Source organism: Dendrobium catenatum, unplaced genomic scaffold (assembly GCF_001605985.2).
Source record: "Dendrobium catenatum unplaced genomic scaffold, ASM160598v2 fragScaff_scaffold_880, whole genome shotgun sequence".
NCBI classification, from domain to species: Eukaryota; Viridiplantae; Streptophyta; class Magnoliopsida; order Asparagales; family Orchidaceae; genus Dendrobium; species Dendrobium catenatum.
In genome coordinates this window covers 179,020-200,798 of record NW_021319342.1, presented here as the reverse complement: position 1 = coordinate 200,798, position 21,779 = coordinate 179,020, and the positions used below count along the sequence as shown (strand labels likewise).

General features: G+C 37.3%; 1 protein-coding gene across 2 annotated transcripts; it reads right to left on the bottom strand.

The window, feature by feature from the left end:
• Positions 1-888: 888 nt before the first annotated feature.
• Positions 889-21,488, bottom strand: LOC110112795 (protein IQ-DOMAIN 32). 2 transcript variants are annotated; one of them, XM_020845123.2, is made up of 7 exons: positions 21,141-21,488; positions 10,488-10,635; positions 10,288-10,418; positions 9,959-10,180; positions 7,283-7,360; positions 5,664-7,191; positions 889-1,149 (listed from the first exon to the last, which is right to left on the bottom strand). In XM_020845123.2, exons 1-7 carry the CDS (start codon positions 21,225-21,227, stop codon positions 1,130-1,132), a joined length of 2,214 nt encoding a protein of 737 aa, XP_020700782.2. In that variant the 5' UTR covers positions 21,228-21,488; the 3' UTR covers positions 889-1,129. The 2 variants fall into 2 exon arrangements, with proteins under 2 accessions (XP_020700782.2, XP_020700783.2); XM_020845124.2 differs by having other exon boundaries at positions 10,288-10,412.
• Between the last annotated feature and the right edge of the window lie 291 nt (positions 21,489-21,779).

Here is a 21,779-nt window from a genome sequence, read left to right as displayed (position 1 = left end):
AGCCATGCTATTTTTTATCAACTTAATTATCAATATTTAAAAAATAGACGAAAATTATCTTTAAGAATAGGAGAAATTATTCTGCATGGACACCAGACAAGGATAACTGTCTGGTTTTATTTTTGTTTACAGTAAAAGCGCAATGATCTGCACTTTTACTATAGACAGAGAGAACATCGGACGGTTCTCCAGTTCGGTGTCCGCATAGAATAATTCATCCAAGAATACGCCTTCCTGACTACCCTAAACTATAGTTTTATCTCTCCTTTTTCTACCAAATAAAATCAAGTCTCAAGGCTTTTTCACGCCAACAATTACCACAACAAATTAAAAAAATCTGCAAGTAATAAACTAAAATGCAATATATTTATCACTTACTGCCGTCATACTGAAGCCTGACAAAATGCTTGAGAAAAATCAAACTGCACATAGAAAAACTAGATACAGTAAGCATTTAAGTAGATTTAGTAAATGAAAGTCAAAATTTTAAAATTGAACAGAATGGTCTTAAACAAAATAAAAATGGTTTACCTTGCTAAGACCGTCTTCATATCTCAGATAGAGCTAGAACAAGGCTTTCAATGACACTAGTAAGTATCGACCTGATAATTTCTGCCATCAAGTGGAGAGAATATTCAGTGCGGACATCAGACACAACTTACCTTCGAGAGACGAATCAGGTGCAGCCACGTCATCCAGCACCGAGCAGTATCGAGCTCGGTACCGAGTAGGGGTGATGTGGCACATTTTTATTGGGCTTTGGACGGCGTTCGGCGTTCGGCGTTCGGCGTCACAATGGGGGTGCGCTAGCTATTAGACTGCCAAGATAGACCCAGCTTTGTAGGCTCGCAGCCTACATTAAGTAGACCATTTGTGCATTCGCATAGATTTATAAAAAGAGAAATAGCTTATATCATTTCAACTTATTACAGTATAATCACGAAACTAGCATATTTAGCTTATATCAAACATGTTTACTGGTTTCAATGAGGGAACACAATCCTGAAAAACTAGAGTACTCTATATATAGACACTTGAAAGCATAATGAAAATGCCTTTTTGATGAGTTGCCACATGATAGCGATTTAGTCCTGAAGCGCCCTTTCTGAAAGGGATCAAAGATTCGAAATCATCGTTGCCATCTCCTTTCTGAAAAAAAACTCGAAGTTAGTTTAAGACAAAAAAAATGCCATTAGAATATTGGAGAAGTAGATAATGTTGAGAAGTAGATAATGTTTATAAAAAATTAGGTTTTTTTGTTGCTTTCTAAAATAATTTTTCGAAATCTGATTTAGACTTCGTTTGGGACTACTTTCTCGCTGCTTCGTAGAGTAGCTTTCTAGTACAAAAATTTAAATTTTTATATTAGAAAGCAACCTTAAGAAGTATCAAGAAAGCAGTCCCAAACGAAGCTTTACATCATTTCTATACTTTTGACCTGATCTTTGGTTGCATGCCATTCATTAACTCTACCTTTCATATATATTTAGTAATATAATTTGACAAGGCTCGTGCTGTGGCACATCGGTTGAGGACATTAGTGCCTTCTGCGTGAGCAACATTCGAGTCGCTCAATCTATCATATATATATAATTTGACCGCAACTTTCAAGATGGGTCATATAGAGTAACTCATTTTTGGAAATCAGTTATGTGTGCAGGGATTCAGAAAGTCAAGTTCGACCGCAGTGAAACTTATGCTTTGTTTGGTACGACTTTTTTACTGCTGCTTAAAGCAGCTTTCTTGTGTACAAAAATTATATTTTTTGTACTAAAAATTTATTTTAAGAAGCACTAAGAAAGCCATCTCAAACGAAGCCTTAGATATACTCACGAATATAAAGCTTACATGAGTTCTAGGAACAAAATTGTGCCATCAAATCAGTTCACAGTAATAAAAGACTAAAGACATGGCCAACTACCAATGAAACATCTTAAGGCTTAATCTCAAGTTTACTTTATTTTTTGTTTGATCTTTTATATATGATTGAATTCAGCAAAAGCAAAAAATCCTTGGATGGACATCTAACTGTCTGATATTAAGCAGCATGCAACATCAGTGCTAGCTATGAAGTCCAATTGATTTAGATTAGGGGTTCAAATGAGTTAAATTGACTCGCGAGCCCGCTCGAACTTGACTCGTTAATGAGCTCACAAGTTAAGCTTGTCAAGCTTTGAGTTTGAGTTTGAGTTGTTTTTCGAGCTTGTTGGCTTATCGAGCTCGAGTTCGATCAAAATAAAGCTCAGCTTGAGTACTCGTCGAGCCGCTCGAAAAGGTACCGAATGTGGACAGCGGATAACGGACTAGGCAACTAACGGATTGTGGACCACTCAAACCCGGATGGGCTGAATCCGAATCGAGCGACCAGCCTTAGCGTTTCTTTAAAACTTCTATTCAAACCGAACCGCCCTATTAGGTTTTCTTTCTCTCATGCAAAGTTGCAGCTCTTCTAGGTTTTCTGCTGCTATGGTTCTTGAGCGTACAACAACAACAACAACAACATCAAGCCTTTGTCCCGCTACGTGGGGTCGGCTACATGAATCCTTTTTCTCCATTGTGTCTTGCTAAAGTCAAATTCTCAATTAAATCTAATAAAGAAAGATCATTTTTAATACTTTCTAACCAAGTCTTTTTAGGTCTACCTCTACCTTTTTTAACACAAGTCAAATCTAATACCTCTACTTTTCTAACCGGGTCATCGAAAGGCCGCCGTTTTATGTGACCAAACCATCTAAGGTGACTCTCTCTAAATCTTATCTTCCACTGGAGCTTCTTCAACCTTTTAACGTATATGGTCATTTCGCATCGTATCTCTAAGGGTAAAGCCACTCATCCATATTGCTATGATTCTTGAGCGTAACGAGGAGAAATCCCATTGGTGACCGAATTTTTTTTTTCAGGTATGTCATCTCTCTCTTGTATCTCATTCTCAACAATTTCATTTATTTTGCAAGAACATCAAGTCTGAGTTTTACCAAATTTGCAGCAAAAAAATGAGGGGTTCGTTTGTTCGAGACAGACAGTCACGATTCGGTAGGGTTTTTTTAGGTCGTTCATCTTCTTCATCCCAACAAAATTTTCTAAGGTATTAAATTCTTTCTTTAGCTTTTTTTAGGTCATTCATCTTCATCCAAACATAAGTTTCAAAATGTTTTATGAGTTTTATTTCTGAATGATTTATGCCTTGAGTTTCAAAATGGTTTGAGCTTTGGATCATTTTATTGAAGAAATATTCATGCAATGTTTTATGAGTTTTATCCTTTTGGATGGACAGTCGCCCTGGCTATCATTATTTTTTCTATTGAACTCCTCCGATTTCCTTTTGGCTTGGTTGTTGCTGGTTATTGAGTGATTTTTATGGAATTGAGATGGAAATTATGATTCGGTGGAATTTTGTATTGAATTGATAAAGCATCATCTAGGTTATTTTGTGTTCTTGAATGTTTTCTTAGGCTCTCACAGAAAACTAAATTAGTGATTTGTTATGTTTTTGTTGCTTATCATGAGGTGAAGTTTGTCTGCTAGTTTAGGGTTTAAACAGATGGGTATTTTTTTAGATAGGATGTCGACAGAGCTAGTTGTTGAAGATAATATTACTGGGCACTTCAGTTCAGAAACTAGTGAAGAGCAATCAGACAATCATAAGGAAAATGAAAATATGTTGGGAGACAATCAGGATAATAATTGTTGAGATAACGAAAAGACCAATGAAAATACAACAGAGAATCCAATAGACAACAAAAAAGGAAAAAAACACTACAATGTGGGATGAATTTAAGGAAATAACCGTCACTGATGGTCAGAAGAAAGTTGAATGTTCTCTGCAAGAAAAAATTATGCTTAGGTAGCACAGGTTCTCAAAAGTTAGAGAAAGGATTGTCCATTACGTTTTAATAAATAAAAATCATTTTCAGTTGCAGAAGAGTTTGTCTTTTATTTAGTATTAAAGACCATGTCACCATATTTTATAAAGTATAGTAGAACAACAATTCGTAATGACCTGATGTTAGTATATGAAAAGGAGAAGAAAGAGGCTACGTAATGCATTAAAAATCATAACAAGATTAAGCTTTACACTGATATCCATTTAGAGAATTTCATACATGACTGTGACTGTAAGTCGAATGTTCTCATCCTGATTTAAGTCAAAAAATCAAGATGAAGATAATGATTTGGTATAATTTTTTATTTTAAAGTTTCTTATTTTGTAATATTAATGCTAACATTGGATGTAATTTACTTAAAGGAAGAGGAGGAGGATGAAGAGGTTGAGATAACGCTACTTATAAGTTAGAAGAATCTTAAAAGGTAGAAGATCCCTCTACACATTTTCTCTATTAACAATTATCAAAATACTTAAGCCTTTTATTTTTTCATTTGCAGATTGGCTATTTGAAGGTGCTTGTACATGGGCAAAAAGAAAAAGATAATGGAGATTTATTGTCAATTGAACATTGGCTATATGAGATTTTTTTGTAAACTTTATTATTACTACGTGAACTTTCATACAATGTTCTTGCTTAGTGAACCTTGTTAAAAATTTGCTAATAGACATTTAATGTTGCTTAGCAATTTTGTTTCACTACTATTTTAATGTAAAATTTTGTTTTACTTTAAAGTGGATGAATGATACTATTGTTGTCTCATATGGTGCTTGAAAGAAATAATGTTTCAAACTAGTAACCTGCATGTGGATCCCTTCCTATATATTAGTGTTAATTGTTTGGAATTTATGTCACAACAGTAATTTAAATGCTTGTTTTTTTGTTTAAATAACATTTTAGCAGTGTGAAACCTACAAAAATTGAGAACATAAAAAAATAAAAAAAATACACTCCATATCAAACTAATGAGCCTATAAACAAGCTGAGTTCGAGCTTCTTATTCGAGCTCAAGCTAACGAGTCAAGTTTGAGCCGAAAATAAAAATTTCGAGCCGAGTTCGAGCTCGAGTACCAAGCTCGAGCTCGTTAGTACTCGAGTTCGACTCGACTTGTTTGCACCCCTAATTTAGATTGACGAAGTAGAATTTTTCAACGAATTCTGCTAAACCAGGCCTAAGTTCAGGTGAATGGTAAATCAAGTTCAGTCTTAAAAGAAAAAATAATTGTCCTTAATTGTAGAACTTCTTAGAATATTTTTAAGGTATTAAATAATATTAGATATACTTCCATATTGAATAAGTGAAAAATATGATGGTATAGAAATAGCAAATGGCCACCCCTCATCCAAAATAGACTTAATTTAATGGGTTTAAAATGAATTTGACTGTTGATGTATCAGACTCAACTTTAGTCTCCCTTTTAATGCACTCCCTAACATTTTAATTTTACACAATCTTCATTACAATCAAGGAGCTCTAGCTCCAAAGGTATGTTCCCTAACTCCTAGAGTGGTAATCATAAGTTCGAGTCTGACCTGAGAGTTTTTTTTAAAACTTAATATTCACTAGCTCCCTACATGAAATTTATTTGAAGCTAACTTTGTGACCTCCTTATCTGTAAATAGCCTCGTATCCATTTTCTGTAATTGGTCTTGTGCTCTCCCTAAAATTAATAATTTTTTTGAGATAGTTTCTAACCGTTAAAAAAAATATTAATCTTCTTTACAATTCAGCTGAACAATGGTAGAATCTGCATTAGTAATAGAAGTCCGAGAAATTACCAGCAGAAGTATGAGGGGCATGAATGCCATCGCTCTTTGGATTCTGTGGAGCTCTTGGTGTGAGCCGCTGCTTAGGTGGGGATGAAGCCTGCTTTCCATCGACAATAGGGAAGGAATGCCTTTTCTTAATGCGATTATCTTTATCATGCAAATCTGGGCTTGATTTTGGAGAATTATTTGCATAGACCTTGGCCCTGGCTGATTTGGTAGCTTGCATGTAACTTGGAAGGGAACTGCTGTTGCTATTGCTCATTCTGGGCTCATCATCAAGATCAGTTCCAGAGACTACAGCAGATTTCTTCATTTTTTCATTCTTTGAGCCATTTGATAAATTTTCACTGCTCTGTCTTGCAGTAGAATCACTAGTAGCTCTGGAGGCAAGTTTTCTTCCAGCTCCTGTAAGCCTCTGCCTCTGGCTGGGCGTGTTGCAATCTTTACTTCTACTTCCAGCATTTACTGAAATTTCACTTGATGGAGTACCATATGGCTCAAGTGCAGCAGCGTGACTTCTAGGAGTTCCTTCAACAGAAGGAGCCAGTTGTTGCGCTGATAGAGCCATATCAAGAGCTCCAGATGAAGGGGGTGCATATATTAGAGCTTCCTCAAGCTTGTTTGGTTCGCTTTCTTGCCATTCAGCTCCCTTATTTGCAAGAATGAAAAGATTATCAGAACAAGTAGTAGCATCATCATAATTATGTTTATCAATTGAGCCTATTTCCAAAATAATTTCTCCACACTCGGTTTCTGATCTGTCTGGTGAGTCTAGCGTGGAGGAAATAGAAATTTCCGTCCCACATTCAGAAGCAGCAACTTGAATAACAGGATCTCGTGCGGCTTCCTTATGCATATTCACCTGGGAATGATAATTACCAACCCTTGCATCAGCTGCAGAATCTTGATAAGCGGAACTAACAGAGCTAATACACTTGACTTTTTTGGTATTAGAGGTCAGCTCTTCAAATTTTGAATGAGCAGCAGCAAATGCTGGATTGTAGGGCCTCCGTGACCGGATAGCAAACTTTTGTGCTTCAATCTCTGATGGTCCATGTTGCTCCTTTTTTGAAGGGTTATTCAAATTATTGCCTTTAGATTCGTTTTTATTGGAAGAATAACCATCTGGTCGTTGTGGTGCAAGAGCTGATTGTTTAGAAACTTCTCTAATCTCAGTATCACATTCTTCATCCTTCTCTACTGAACTGACGCAACTGCCAGAAAGACAATCAGAAGATCTAATTCCTAGATTACTCTCACTTGTCGCATTCAGATCACTTTTACAGTCAGATGTTACCACAAATTCACTCGGACCTGATTTTGAATTAGCTGAATCGTTTTTCTTTTCTTCATTGCCAGCTAAATTGGGGCTTTTCCCGGCTTCTTTATCAGCAGGATTGAAAATTTCATTATTTTCTTCTTCAGTGTGTGAACTGACTATTGTCATCCACCTCTCTAGCCATTTCCATACCGCATCTGATTTTGAAGGATCACACTTTATATAGATAGGCCTGGTATTTGGTGCGGAGACTAGCATCTTATTGACAAATTTTGCAAGTACGTGTCAAAAACGATAATTTAAAAGAAAACCAGGGAGAAAGAAAAGAAAATTCCTATGCAAAAGATACCTTCTGAGCAAATCTATTGTAAAGAAGCTTCTTCGTTGAATAAGAACTTTTAGTTCCTTCGCAGCTGTTATATTTTCCCTGGAGAAAGACGTAACTTTCATCAAATTGACATACTAATTGGATAAGTATTTTGGTCTACAGGGGAAAAACCTTTCATGTAAAAAGAAACAAAGAATGACAACTTTTCTTCGCATGCTTGGCAACAATATTTGCAGCTTAAAATTTATGATGAATTTTTTTTTTTTTATTGCGGTGATTCATTATTTAAAGGGGAAGTAAAAAAAAGCTATGACGCAGCTTGACTAATATACCTCAATATATCCTTCTCCGACTATCAAGATAATAGAAGAATATAGAATAAGGTTGGCGATGGAGGAATAGCCAGTCAAGATTTCGCCTCCATTGTTAGAACATCTTAAAATCAAATTGGAATGTTTTTTCACTAATAACTTAACACATTAAAATACAGCGCTTGAAGGCACTTATTCACTGCAAACAATAGAGGGCTAGATGAAATATTTTTCATTTGTGGGTCATCATTAAACAGTAACTAACTCAATAGACCAAATAAAGGGCTCATAGTATAAATTTCTCACATTGATCTTATAATGGGGAATTAACGCCTCATTAAGTGTGAGAGACAGCCGGATCGGTTCATCCGAACCAGTCCCGTAGAATAATTAATCAAGCAAGGTCGAGCCTGGGCGAAGCAAACTTGTGAACAAGCGAAGCAAAGCAAAGTAACAAAAGCAGGTGAGCACGAGAGGCACACCTCGCATTAGACAAATTGACTACACTCAATTCATTGAAGTTGAACACGATACAGAGAGGGGTTTGCATGTGAAGGAAGAGGTTGCGTGGCAGATTCATGGTTTTGATTGGCAGAGAAGAAGGTCTGCATCAGGTTGTTGTTTGACGAAAACAAAAGGAGAGGTTTTTGTGCTTTGATCGACAAAGAGAATGGCTATTCGATTCTAAAAGATGTAGTGGGTCTATTGAGAGGAAAAAGAGAAGTTCTCTCATTAGGGCATTGCATAGACGTGCTTTTTTTTTATTTCGATAAGGTCAAAGGAGATGAAAGTAAATAAAACTTAATATTGGAGAAGAGTTATTCGTCAATTTGATTCGATTAAATTATGTGTTGGCATTCGGCAGGAAAGAAGAACGAATGGCTTTTGATCTTTGTGATCTCAACTCAAGGAAAAAGAAGAGTATTTGAGGTGAGCAACAACCACAAGCAGCTCTCTTTGGTCTATTAGTTTAGAGCTTTGGCTACCAACTAAAATGTCTTGGATTCAAATATTGCGTATGTGATGTGTGTGTGAGTTTGCCTTAATTGGCCTTAATGCATCTACTCTCCTAACCTGGTCATCGGAAGGCCGCCATTTTATGCGACCAAATCATCTAAGGTGACTTTCTCTAATCCATATTTGAGGTGCACAATACAATTTATTAATTATCAATTGATCTTTTCATAGAATATAATCTGCCACTTAATTAGAAATATGAGTTAATAACTAGAGGCATTCAACATTGTCTTTGACGACGATCTATGCATTCAACTTCTCCAAGGTTAATTTTAATAATATTTAATATTTTTAATGTTGTTTTGAACAGTGAAAGAATTGAGCTAAATAACCGAGATAAAATATCGAAAGCATGCACCAGTTCTTGGGAAAGTTTTGGTAAGAGTTAAATCATTAATGAAAATTTAATTTGAAATTTCATGTAAATAAAATTTTAAAATAGCTACATAGACTTATGTAATTATTCCCTTGATTGTTGGGTTGTGCACTAAGGAAAGTCATTTAAGAACTTCAGGAATTAAAAAGTAGGGTTTCAACTTGCAAAAAGAAGTGAAGTGGTTTCAACAAGCTATGGGTTTCAAATTTTTGTGATAAGCTATGGGCCATCAAACCAATCAGTTATCAACAAGCTAGCTTATGGGAGAAGGTATCTAATATTGATAATATTGTCTGGCAAATGAATCTATGTGGAAGGACATGATTGGGAATGAGCAACCAGTAATTGTCAACATCATCGCATATAAGTGGAGGAATGAAGCAGGGCTCATACTATAGAGGATCGTGTGTTGCACTATAGTTGGTGAAGCATCACAACAACATAGTCCGTCTTGTGCAAACAGCATGATTAGGTCAGGACACCAAAGATGATAGGTTGAATGAAGCCAGCGCCCGACTCCTTTCCAGTAAGGACAGGCTTTTCTAACTTGCACACCTCTTTTATTTTATCACATATTGTGCCAATGATGGCATGTATCTTGTACTTTTTATTGATTTAGCAGATACTAGCTGATTTATCTGTATTTTTCCAAGTAGGGAACTTCACTTCTGTATTATATTATTGACATGTAATAAATGAATGAACCGCATTGATGGGTTGACTTTTCTAGAAAAAGGGACTAACACAATTCTAAAAGAAGAAAGCAGCATCAGCCAGGGCAAGGAACTTCTAATGGACGATCTAACAAGATAGCATTTTTTTCTTTGCACAAAGGGGTTTAATCAAAGAAATGCATATGAGGCTACAATTTATTATAATACTCAAGACACAAAAGACGCAATATTAGCACACTATTTAGTAACTACTGCTGCAGCTTTAGAATGATAATGATGTTGCATTGCCAAAAAAATTTGTAAGCTAAGAAGGAATTACCAGGAGGTATAAGCTATTTCTGTTCGTTCCAAGTTTTTTATCTGCTATGCCAACAACCTTCTCATGCAACGGACTTGCAAGACGAGCCCGAACAATTGCTTGCATTTTGGTAATTGCTCGGATGCAGCGTAAAGTACCAATTGCATGTGCTCTGACCAGGTGTCCACGCACAGCAGCTTGCAACTTGATAACATACTTAACCTCTCTAAGTCTTTTTACAGCCTGGAGGGTTTTTTAAATATAGAAGAAATCATTAAAATTAATAGAATTGCCTCATATAATCCAAGAAAAATAAAAGATAAAAATGAAAAGAATAATAGAATAGATACCAGATGGCCCCTAATAGCTGCCTGGATGATAATAGCTGCAAATTCCTGAATATTTTCGTCATTGCTGGCACCATTTAGTCCAACTATTGCAGAAACTTTGGAATTGACTGCAGTGGATGATTGTGCTGGTCCTACAAGAAATTCTTCCTCAGAGGGATTCTTCTGAATGGAGCCCTTTTCTGAAACACATACATTCATACCTGAATTGAAACTACTTGAGATTGCCTCCAAACTATCCTTATTATAGTCACCAGTGTCAGGCTCCAAAATGGCATTCTTGCTCAGCACTCGAGGCCCAGATAATCTCTTCCGAAAACTCCACCGAGACTTATCTGATGAGGCTTTGCTCTGAAAAGAATGAATTCAAATCCCATTACGCAGTTAGAAAGGACATCAATACAAATAAAGAATCACAAGGCTAAAGTCTATGATAACTCTTCAAACTTTTCTCTTTTGATGAAAAAACGGAAAAAAAATGAAACTTGCACAAATCGGGATTTAAATACTCAATGCATACAAGAGAAACACTCGATTTCGCTATAGTGCACAAATCGGGATTTAAACAAAGAAGGGAATAAAAGGGAACGTGCAAGCAGAAGATCAACAGAAGATCAACCTATGCACATGAAGACAAGATGCACAACACAACATCAAATTACAACTATAATAAAGATATTCACAAACCGATAATATCGACTCCAAGCTAAAATAGGAAAGTTATTGAAGAGAAGGAAATATAAGTGATTTAGCCTTTAATATAATTTAGAACATGGATGAAAAGATTTCACATTAATCAGCCCATCATTTATCATGTAAATCTAGGCATAACTATTGTGCCGGCAAAGAAGTAATTAATCAATCATCATAAGTAGGTTTGTTACGTCAAAGCATACCAGACGTTTAATATCCACTTTTAGAATTGGACATAATCTTGCCCTGATAACAGGTTCATAAAAATAATTCAAATAAGATGTATTGAAGAATGAACTAATATCAGAACTTTTAGAATTTTCCAATTTTTAAGTCTCTATCCCAATGTGATGTGTGATTTTATTTGACCTCCCCTTTCTTTTTTTAGTTTTGTGTGGAATCTAATTGTGTTGATCAATCCCGGGAGGGGAGGGTCTTTCCCCAACTTGGGTTCGCGTGCAATGCCCCAACACAGTGTACCCGAGAGCCCTGGCTGTCGGGGATGATGAGGAGTAAACACCACAATGACGAAACAAGCAAGAAAGTAAAAGCAACGGAAAAGTAAAGGATACCAGAATTTAACATGAAAAAATTTAAAATAGGGAAAAAACCACAGAGCCACACCACACTTAAAAATTCACTATGAAAATTGAGAGAAATAAGTACATATCTCTCTTCTCTCTCACTCCCTCCTTGCTTCTCTAATCACATGCACCATTATCAATATCTATATACTCAAAATACAAGAGACAGTGAAGTAAAATAACCTCGAAGGACGCAACCCTTCAAAAATGTCACACCCCGGGTCCGGAAGGCGGTAAACCCGGCAACACGGGATGCAATTAAGAGATAAGAAAATTTGTTTTGTATTCACAAAGATAATATGCATATACAAGAGATACAACATGATATATACATCAGAGTAAACAGAGGAAGTAAACAAAGTCAATCTATTAATAGAAGTTTAAATAACCAATGCATCCAAATAACCAAATTTTGATACAAGCCAGCAAAAATATAAATATAATAAAAAAGTAGGAAAAAAAACTACCCAATCCTCAAAAAACATAAATATAAACATAATAATTACAACAAAAAAATAGTCTATTGATGGTAACACTGTTCTTGAGGTGGCGGTCTACCAAACACACCTGTAGGACATGCTAAAAAAGACAACGACTGAATTTGCAAACTCAGCAAATAACTACTATCTATTAAAGCATAAATGGCAAAAGAAATAGGGCATGCAATATGAGCAACCAAAAGAGGGGAGTATGGACCTATAATCACTATATCAAAAACTATCATGAGATATGCGATGTTTTCTACAACATATTTTAATATGCATGAATATATGTCAAATATTTGATGATGCCAAATCACTTTAATATTTTAAACACCAACCCAAGGAAATCCAAAGATTTCCTGTAAAGTCGTCACTCTGGGGCCCGTCGACCCCGGCTAGCCAAAAACCAATAAAGTTCTACTGACTTACAAACAACCATACCGGACAAATGCTTTTGTGAGTAATCAAAAGCCATTATATAAAACAATATGTCATGTATGGTTAGTAGAATTGCCAGTGCTAGCCCAAATTTCCTTCCCACTTAACACCCTCACTCACCAACCGACCAAACCACTCACTCTTCTCCTCCACAAGCTCAGACGAACTCACTTGCAACCTCCAACCATTGTTACCATCCAAATTGTCGGTGTCATGACCCCACTCAAATGCTTGAATTAACGAAGTGCGAACATATGATCAAACAAATAATTAAATTTTATTCACTAATATTATGAATAACAAACTATTTCTAACAAACAGAAAGTCTGACAGAGCCATTAAAAATCCAAATTCATTTTACAAAGAAATAATATAACTATTGGAAATAAATCTCTCTTGAGTTTCACATCTACAATATACATTATCTCTTTTTCTATTTGTTGCGGGCTAGAATATACGCGGCGATAGAGTTATGAAGTTTTCGTCTCAGCGTTGTACGGATATGTAGCACACAAACAGAAGATGAAAGAACGACAGTATTTTTACGTGGAAAATCTTAGAAAGGGAAAAAAAATCATGGGGTCATGCCCAGTTGAAAGAATTCCACTAGTGTTTGTATGAGGTACAAGAAGCTGACTCGTCCTTAAAATTTAGGACCATCAGATTACAATGATTCACTCCCGGATTGAAATTCAATTACAAACAAGTTGTGTATTCGAGCTGAATTCCAGAATCACTTAGAGATTAGACACAATTCCGGCGTCACTTGGAGATCAGGCAAAGTTTCAGCGTCACTAGAAAGTCGAGAGGAACTTCGCCGTCATTTGAAAGTCGGGCAAAATTTCAGCGTCACTTGGAAATCGGACGAAACTCCGACGTCACTTGAACGTCGGGCGGAACTCTGACGGTGGTCGAGGAGTTTCTTCCCTCCGTCCCTTCTTCTCTTCTCTTCTCCTTCTTCTCTTCTTATTCTTGCTTGGGGTCCCCTCTTAAAAGAAATGAGAGGCTATTTATAGTTTTTTGAGGATGGCATGACCTGTAAATAGGAGGAAGATCAAGGGCAAAGATGGAGTCGATTGGATGGACGGCCGATATTGAATCCCTTGATCGTGGACAGTTCATCAGACATTTGAAGGTCTTAATAATATCGAAAGTAGGCGATCTTTGGCTCGTTGGATTCGTCACGTCGAGCCGCTCGATTCGACTATAAGCATGTCATATTTGGAAACTGTTTGGTAACCCAAATTGTGGTTCGAACTTTCCAATAGCGCTTCAGGTCCTTGATTTGGACCCATTTGAGCTTGGATTGAGTCGAATGTTATATCGTAGGGTTTGCATTTCCGAGACGATCAGTTCGACTATAAGTTTGTTGAAATCAGAGTTTAGATGATCCCAGATTTAATTTTTGAAGTTTTCAACTTGATTTTTGCCTCGAGATTCGTGTCCGGTCAGGATAATTTTTTAATGACATATCAGTTGCCCCCAATTTTCGGACTCCGAAGCTCCAGAAGTCCGAAAATACTTTTTTCAATATTTTATATTGGCCCAATCGTAAAAAATTGCGTTCCAAAAATTATAATTTTCTCAAACTTAATCATGGAGACCCCATTGAGCTCTAAAAGTGTCAAAATTGAGTTTGGAACGTTGAAAAACGTGTATGGGGACCCCAAAAATGTCCGATTTGGACTGTCCAGGCCGAAAATTGGGCCCGCACAAGCTTGGGCGGCCGAACCGGCTGGCCAGCCGCCGCCCACTGCTGGCGGAGAGAAGCGCACCACGCGCAAACAGGCGCGTCCCGCATGGTTTGCGCCAGTAGTTATTAATTTTTTTAATTCAAGAAAATTTTGAAAAAAATCCAAAAAATTCTAAAAAATTACATAATCTTCCTGAAGCTTATCCTCTTCCAAAAAATGCTATAAATACCCCCTTGGGTCAGAGAGGAAACTGCTCATTCTTACAGTGGAGGCATTTCGCTGTTTTATGTAAGTGACTTTCTCAACTTAAATCAACGCCCCTCTTATACAAAAGATAGAATTTTTTTCCTCTTGTTATCTTCTTACAGTCGAGGCATTCTGCTATTTTATATATGTGGCTTTCCCTACTTACATCAGCACCCCTCTTCTTGTGTAAAAATTAGACTTTTTGCAGCCGTTTATTTTCTTTCTCCTCCCTCATTCTAACTTTCTAACAGTGGGGGCATTCAACTGTTTTTCGTAGGTGACTTTCCCTATGCAAAATCAGTGCACCTCTCATTATATATAAGTTAGAATTTTTGTAGCATTTTCTTTCCTTTCTCCCCCATCTTCTTCTTGCTCTAGAGGTCTTCCACTATTTTTTGTAGGTGATTTTCCATACTAAAAATAAGTGCCCCTCTTCTTATGTAGAAGTACTTTTTACAGCCGCTCTTCTTCCACCTCCCTCCTCAAGAGATCCTGCAATCAGGAGAAAATCGACGATTGTCAACATATGGTTGGAAGTTTAATGAAAGTCCCATAACTGGTAGAAGTCTAGCGACGGGAGGAAGCTCAATGTCGGGTTGAATTCCGACGAAAGTCCCGCGACGTGCAGAAGTCCTGCGACGGGAGAAAGCTCAACGTCAGGTGGAATTCAGACTAAAGTTCTGTAACGGGTAGAATCCCAACGACGAGAGGAAGCTCAATGTCGGGTAGAATTCCGACGAAAGTCCCATGATAAGCAAAAGTCCTGCGAAGGGAGGAAGCTCAGCATCCGGTGGAATTCCGACGAAAGTTCTGTAACGGGCAGAAGTCCAATGACGGGAGGATAACTAGAAGTGGTGAGTAGACGAGGAGAATTTTGACGCTATTTGAGAAGAAGTTCATGGACGATAGACGGTCGAGTTGAAGTTCGTTGGCAGTCAACGATCAAGTGGATAGCTGAAGGAGAGATTGGAGGGTGTGCTACTATGAGTAGTTGAGTGAGAAGCCGATAATGGTTGATATGCAATAAAGGACCGCCAGCATACATCAAACGAAGGGCCGATGATGGCGGGTGTTCAATGGCATTTTGTAAAGGCAATATGCATCCATACAAAAGTGTGCCACATCATATGTCCTTGTATGGATGATGTAAATGTATTTTTTTATTTCAATTTCTAATAAGAATAGATGTACACTTGAATATGATGTTAGATTTATGTAACTCCATTGATATTATATATGAAGTTGAGAATTTATCCCTTGAAGGAAATTGAATTATTTATGCATCTTTGAGATATGTTTTGATATATGCCCCTCATATTTTTGGAGGCATTGTTAGACTGCTAAGGTCTTTATATGAGTGATGATTTTATCAACCACTTACTTTCATGGAATCTTTATAGAGAGAAAGTTGTTCACTTAGAGCACTGCTTGATGATGTTAACCTCTATGGAAGAAGTCGAGTGAATCCATCAAGAATATATGATCTATCCAAGATTGTATATCAGAGCCCTGCTCGATGACGTTAACTTATGTGGAAGAGGTCGAGAGAATCCACCAAGGATATAAGACCAATCCGAGATTGTATGTCAGAGCCTTGCTCGATGACTTTAACCTATGTGAAAGAGGTTGAGAGAATCCACCAAGGATGTAAGACCTATCCGAGGTTGTATGTCAGAGCACTACTCGATGGCATTAACTTGTATGGAAAAGGTCAAGAGAATACACCAAGGATGTAAGACTTATCCAAGATTGTATGTCAGAGCACTACTCAATGAAGTTAACCTGTGTGAAAGAGGTGGAGAAATTCCACCAAGGATGTAAGACCTATCCGAGGTTATATGTCAGAGCACTGCTTGATGATGTTAACCTGTGTGAAAGAGGTTGAGAGAATCCACCAAGGATGTAAAACATCCGAAGTTGTATGTCAGAGCACTGCTTCATGACGTTAACCTGTATGGAAGTGGTCAGATCAAATCCCTCTGGGATTGATCATCCAGTGATTGAGACACAATAAAGATTGTGTATTTCCCAAATCATGGATAAAGTAATTATATTCATTAGTAATTTATTTATTGTCATTTTTATCCTTTTTTTTTAATAATAAAATATTAGAACGGATTGAACAACACATTACTATGTCATGTAATACAATAAATATGACTTAGGGATATACAAGTTACATTGTACTCAACACATAAGATATACGTATGGGGACAACACAATGTTTAACTTGAAAGAAAATATTAGGGATATCAAAGTGACATCCTATTTGACATAAAAGAAACACAATGAAACAAGATAAGTAGTATTACTAATACAAATATACGAAGTGTGTGATCATTTAATCTCACCGACTATTTGAATATAATTCAATGGTTGTCTTTATTATTGTTGATTTTGTCCCCCAGTGTGATCAGCTTTATCTCGAGCAAGTGAGTTTTTTGATAAATTGTCGGAGATATCTTTATTGAATCAGCCTTTCAATTTCATCCTTAAGCTGTCTACAAGCTTCAGTAGTGTGTCCACGACTGCGGTGGAATGGACAATATTGTTCCTGATTTCCTTCGTCCAACCTTAAAGCATTAGACCACATAATATTTTCTTGATCTCGAATGTCATCAATATATTGGTTTGAGATACGTTGAGAGATGTATACTCTTCCTCTTGTCGAAATCCTTACCGTGGCAATGGAGGTCTAGGAGGCAGGCTATTCTTCCATTGTTTCTTTTGCTACGAGAATGAGTTATTCATTGTAGGAGCATTTTTGCAAGATTGCTCAAATTACTTTCTGTGGGCATTGATAGCTTCATCTACTGATATTTGTTCCTCCACACGATAGATCAAGTTAAAATATGAAGGAAACGTATCTCGTATAAGTGTCGAGTAAAAGGGGTCAGGACGAAAACCTCCAAGAAAAACTCCACTTAGCAATTCAGGATTTACTTCTGAAATTTGTCGAGCTTCCATGAAAAATCGCTGAAAATATTTGTTCAGTGATTCTTCTTCATTCTGGCGAATCCCATAAAGGTGGGAAGAATCCTTAGCAATTCTCCGATTGACAACAAATTGTTCAACGAATACTTCAGCCAATTTGATAAAAGTAGGGATTGTTTCAGTTGGAAATGAATAAAACCACATCGTGTTTGTCCCTTGAGGGTAGCAGAGAAAACTTGGCATAAGAGTGCATCTGAGGCTTGCTGGATATGCATGATGGTCCTATAATGATCGATATGCTCGTACAGGTCGGATGTCCTGTCATAAGAATCTATACTCGGTAGTTTGAATTCTACCGGAATTGGGTGTTAAATGATGGCTTCGGTCATGGGTGATGACTCCTATAAGTCCCACTGACAATGAGATTGCCTTATTCCCCTTATGGAAAACTCTTCTCGGATAAATCTTTATAATTCATGATGTAGGGCGTTACGAGGGAGTTCAGGCATCCGCAGGGATGCATCCCCGGTGAATTCAGCAATATGCTGTCGGGCTGAGTCCTCGGGGATGTCTGGAGAAAAGCGAGGTTGGCGACTTGCGTGTGAAGGATGGGTATAACTTGTTATGTCAGCAAGCTCATTTGCTTGATGTGTCGGAGGGCGCATCCTTGGCGGAGGAAGGGGAATCTCACCATGAAGATGTTCGGGTTGAACATCTTCGAGCCCTGGTGGATCTCATGGGAGAAGAATCTCTTCTTGAGGTGCTAGTGCCGGTCGTCGAGTCTCTTGCAGGAGTTAAAGGATCTCATTCTGAGATTCCTCCATCTTTCTAATGCGGTCTTCTAGAGAAGGTCATGAAGTTCCTTCTCCACAAGCATTATTCCCCCGGATAAAAAGAGACGGATGTCTGGCGTCCCTGGTTCATGAAAGGATTCATGTATTGGTGTGAGTTGGAGCAAGAGGCTCCCAAGATACGATTGTTACGTCTGTTGGCCATCCGAGTGGTGTTTAGGATAGTGGGATTGAGTTTCCCACAAACGGCGCCAAACTGTTGCGGGCTAGAATATACGCGGCGATAAAGTTATAAAGTTTTTGTCTCAGCGTTATATGGATATCCAGTACACAAACAAAAGATGAAAGAACACCAGGATTTTTACGTGAAAAACTCTGGAAAGAGAAAAAACCACGGGGCCACACCCAGTTGAAAGAATTCCACTAGTGTTTGTTTAAGGTACAAGAAACTGACTCGTCCTTAAAATTTAGGACGATCAAATTACAATGATTCACTCCCGAATTGAAAGACAGTTACAAACAAGTTGTGTATTCGAGCTGAATTCCAGAATCACTTAGAGATTAGACAGAATTCCGACATCACTAGGAGATCGGGCAGAGTTTCGACATCACTAGAAAGTCGGGCAAAACTCCGGCGTCATTTGGAAGTCGGGCAAAATTCTGGCGTGACTTGGACAGAATTCTATCGTTACTTGGAAGTCGGACGGAACTCTGGCGTCACTTGAATGTCGGGCGGAACTCCGGCAGTGATCGAGGAGTTTCTTCCCTCCCTTTCTTCTCTTCTTCTCTTCTTCTTCTTGCTTGGGGTCCCCTCTTAAGAGAAATGATGGGCTATTTATAGTTTTTTTAGGATGATATGACCTATAAATAGGAGGAGAATCAAGGACAAAGGTGGAGTGAATTGGATGGACGGCTGATATTGAATCCCTTGATCGTGGACCGTTCGTTAGACATTTGAAAGTCTTAATGATATCGAAATTTGGCAATCTTGGGCTCGTTGGATTCGTCACGTCGAGCCGCTCGATTTGACTATAAGCATGTCATATTTGAAAATTGTTTGGTAACCCAAATTGTGGTTCAAACTTTTCAATAGCGCTTCGGGTCCTTGATTTGGACCCATTTGAGCTCCGATTGAGTCGAATTTGGTGTCTTGGGGTTCATATTTTCGAGACGATCAGTTCAACTATAAGTTTGCTAAAATCGGAGTTCATATCCTAGATTTTATTTGCATTACTCAATTGTAACTATGCCAATATAATTGAACATTAATCTATGATTAAAAATAGCAGGTCAGATAATGAGCTCAATACTGGCTCATGTCGCATAAATTTTGTATTATTTGACAAAAATATCAAATAAAATTTGCCTCTTTCTCTTAGGCTTGATTTACACATCTTAGTGAAATACTGAAATTCTATTATCACCATAAACAGATTTGAATCCTATATGGTTATATCCTATCTCAAATCTTTGTGCTTATCTTCTAGAAAATAGATAATAATTATGCTATACTGTTTTTATATTAAGGGGTTGTTTGGCAACAAGTAGGATATAATTTTAGTAGGATTTAATAAATCCTGTAAATCTTGATTTAGTAAATTCTAAGGGTGTTGAATCTTGAAAACTGTTTAGTATGACATATATTAAATCCTGATAAATGTTGAGAAACTGTTTGACAACGTAACCCAGGATTTAAGGCGGTTGGTCCATTTGTAAATTAAATTTAATATATTTTGAAAGTGTCGGATTGGAAGTCGCGACGGGAGGTAGCTCACTCTATAGGTAACCATATTCACCTCCCCCTCCAAGACGGGAGCTCGCTCGCTAGTTCGCCGCGGAAGAACTTTGTGAATCCGTAAATGTCGATAAAGCCGCTGAACGGCAGGATATAGTAAATCCCGGATGTATGCCGTAAATCCGTAAATCGAGATTTATGCAGGACTCGAATTTATTGTACGCTCGAAAACTATTTGGCAGGATTTACCATAAATCCGGAGTAAATTCGGATGCAAAACCAATACCACAGAACCCCTAAGTGTGCAGTCAAGAATGTAAAATCTTATGATGGTCCATTTTCTTTAAATTAATTTGATATTATAATTTTTTTACAAGTAAATAGAAATATATATATTTTTTGTTACGTATTTAATAATTTTGAGTCAATTCTTGAATAAGAGCAGACTTGGAATTTGTGTTTCATTGTTATTAAAAAATGTAATAGATGATTTCAGCAAATTCAAAATGACTTCGTGGTAACTCAAATCAAGCCGTCTCAACTCGAAATATAATTTAATTTCAAGCGAGTTTAGATTTGTACAATTCAAGTTCGAGTCAAGCTTGAACTCTACTCGAGAATGACTTCTGACAGCAAATCAAGAGCGAACAGTTGCCAGCAAGGAGGAGGAGACTCGGGAAAGCATCGCACTGGCCAAAATTTTAAGGGAAAGCATTGCACACGATGGGCCAAAGCCAAAATTTCCATGGACGTGCTACATCAACCGCAAAAGCACAACAATCTACAATTTTCGTCGTTCTATGGTGAGATATACTGAGAATTTAAATTTTAGATGGGAAACCATATATAACACAGTATCCAACCTGGCATTTGATTTATATCCTTCATCAAAACAAAAATTGCTAAATATTTCTCTAGGCTTATGCAGATCTAAAAATTCGCCTATCTTCAATCAACCGTCAAAGTATTAATACGGTTAAAAGTAGGCTAATATTTATTTTTAGGACCTTCTATACCCATCTTACTGAAAACAAATAATTTGGTTCGGCATTACAGACATTTCCAGCGTACAGATACACTGGAGATCCTAATCGAATCCAAGAAGGAATGAGAAGTGCCCATTTCTACTGGGATTCCTATATTCGAGCAAAATCCACCAAATACGGTAGTCTTTATAGTAATACATCAGCTAATGTAAGCTTAAAAACACTACTAAGAAGGCAGTGACTGAAATCATGAACAAAGTAACAAAAGAATACCTCCAGCAAAAGGAGCTCGTCGGAGGAGGCAGAATCTCTGCAGGCGCAAGACATTATGCGAAAGCAGGATCCCTTAGACTTGGCCATTTCTTCCACCACTGCACTCTCTCGGGTTCTCCTCGAGGATTGCAACGAAGACCGAGCAGACTTCAGACCCAGTTCGATCTTGAGCTTACTCTCCCTCTTCCTCCGAGTGAGCCCATTTATTCTTCTTGCTTATTCGCAATCGCAAAGTTCGAAGCGGTAGAAATTAGAATTGAAATTCCTCTACTCATAAATCAGATTCAATCCCGCATCTCGCGTCCGTTTCGGTCCGCTACAACCGTATCAAAGTTTCGCGTCTGTTCCGGCCTGCTACAACAGTGAAAAGTTTCTCTCTTTTAGAGCCAATTGAGTCAATTTAATGCACATAAAAAATTCAAATTCAAAATCTCCTAACAAATACTTTGTATGGATAATTTTTTTTACTGATTTAAAAAATAATAAAAAAGTCATCTCAAACGAATTCAAAATGACAAGTTGAGCTGCCTACAACAGCAAAAAATTTTGAAGCCTTTTTCATTTTTTTAATACAAAGGAAAACTTGATATAAATCAGAAATTGGTCCTTTTTTCTAGGGAAAATTTAGGCATAGCCCAT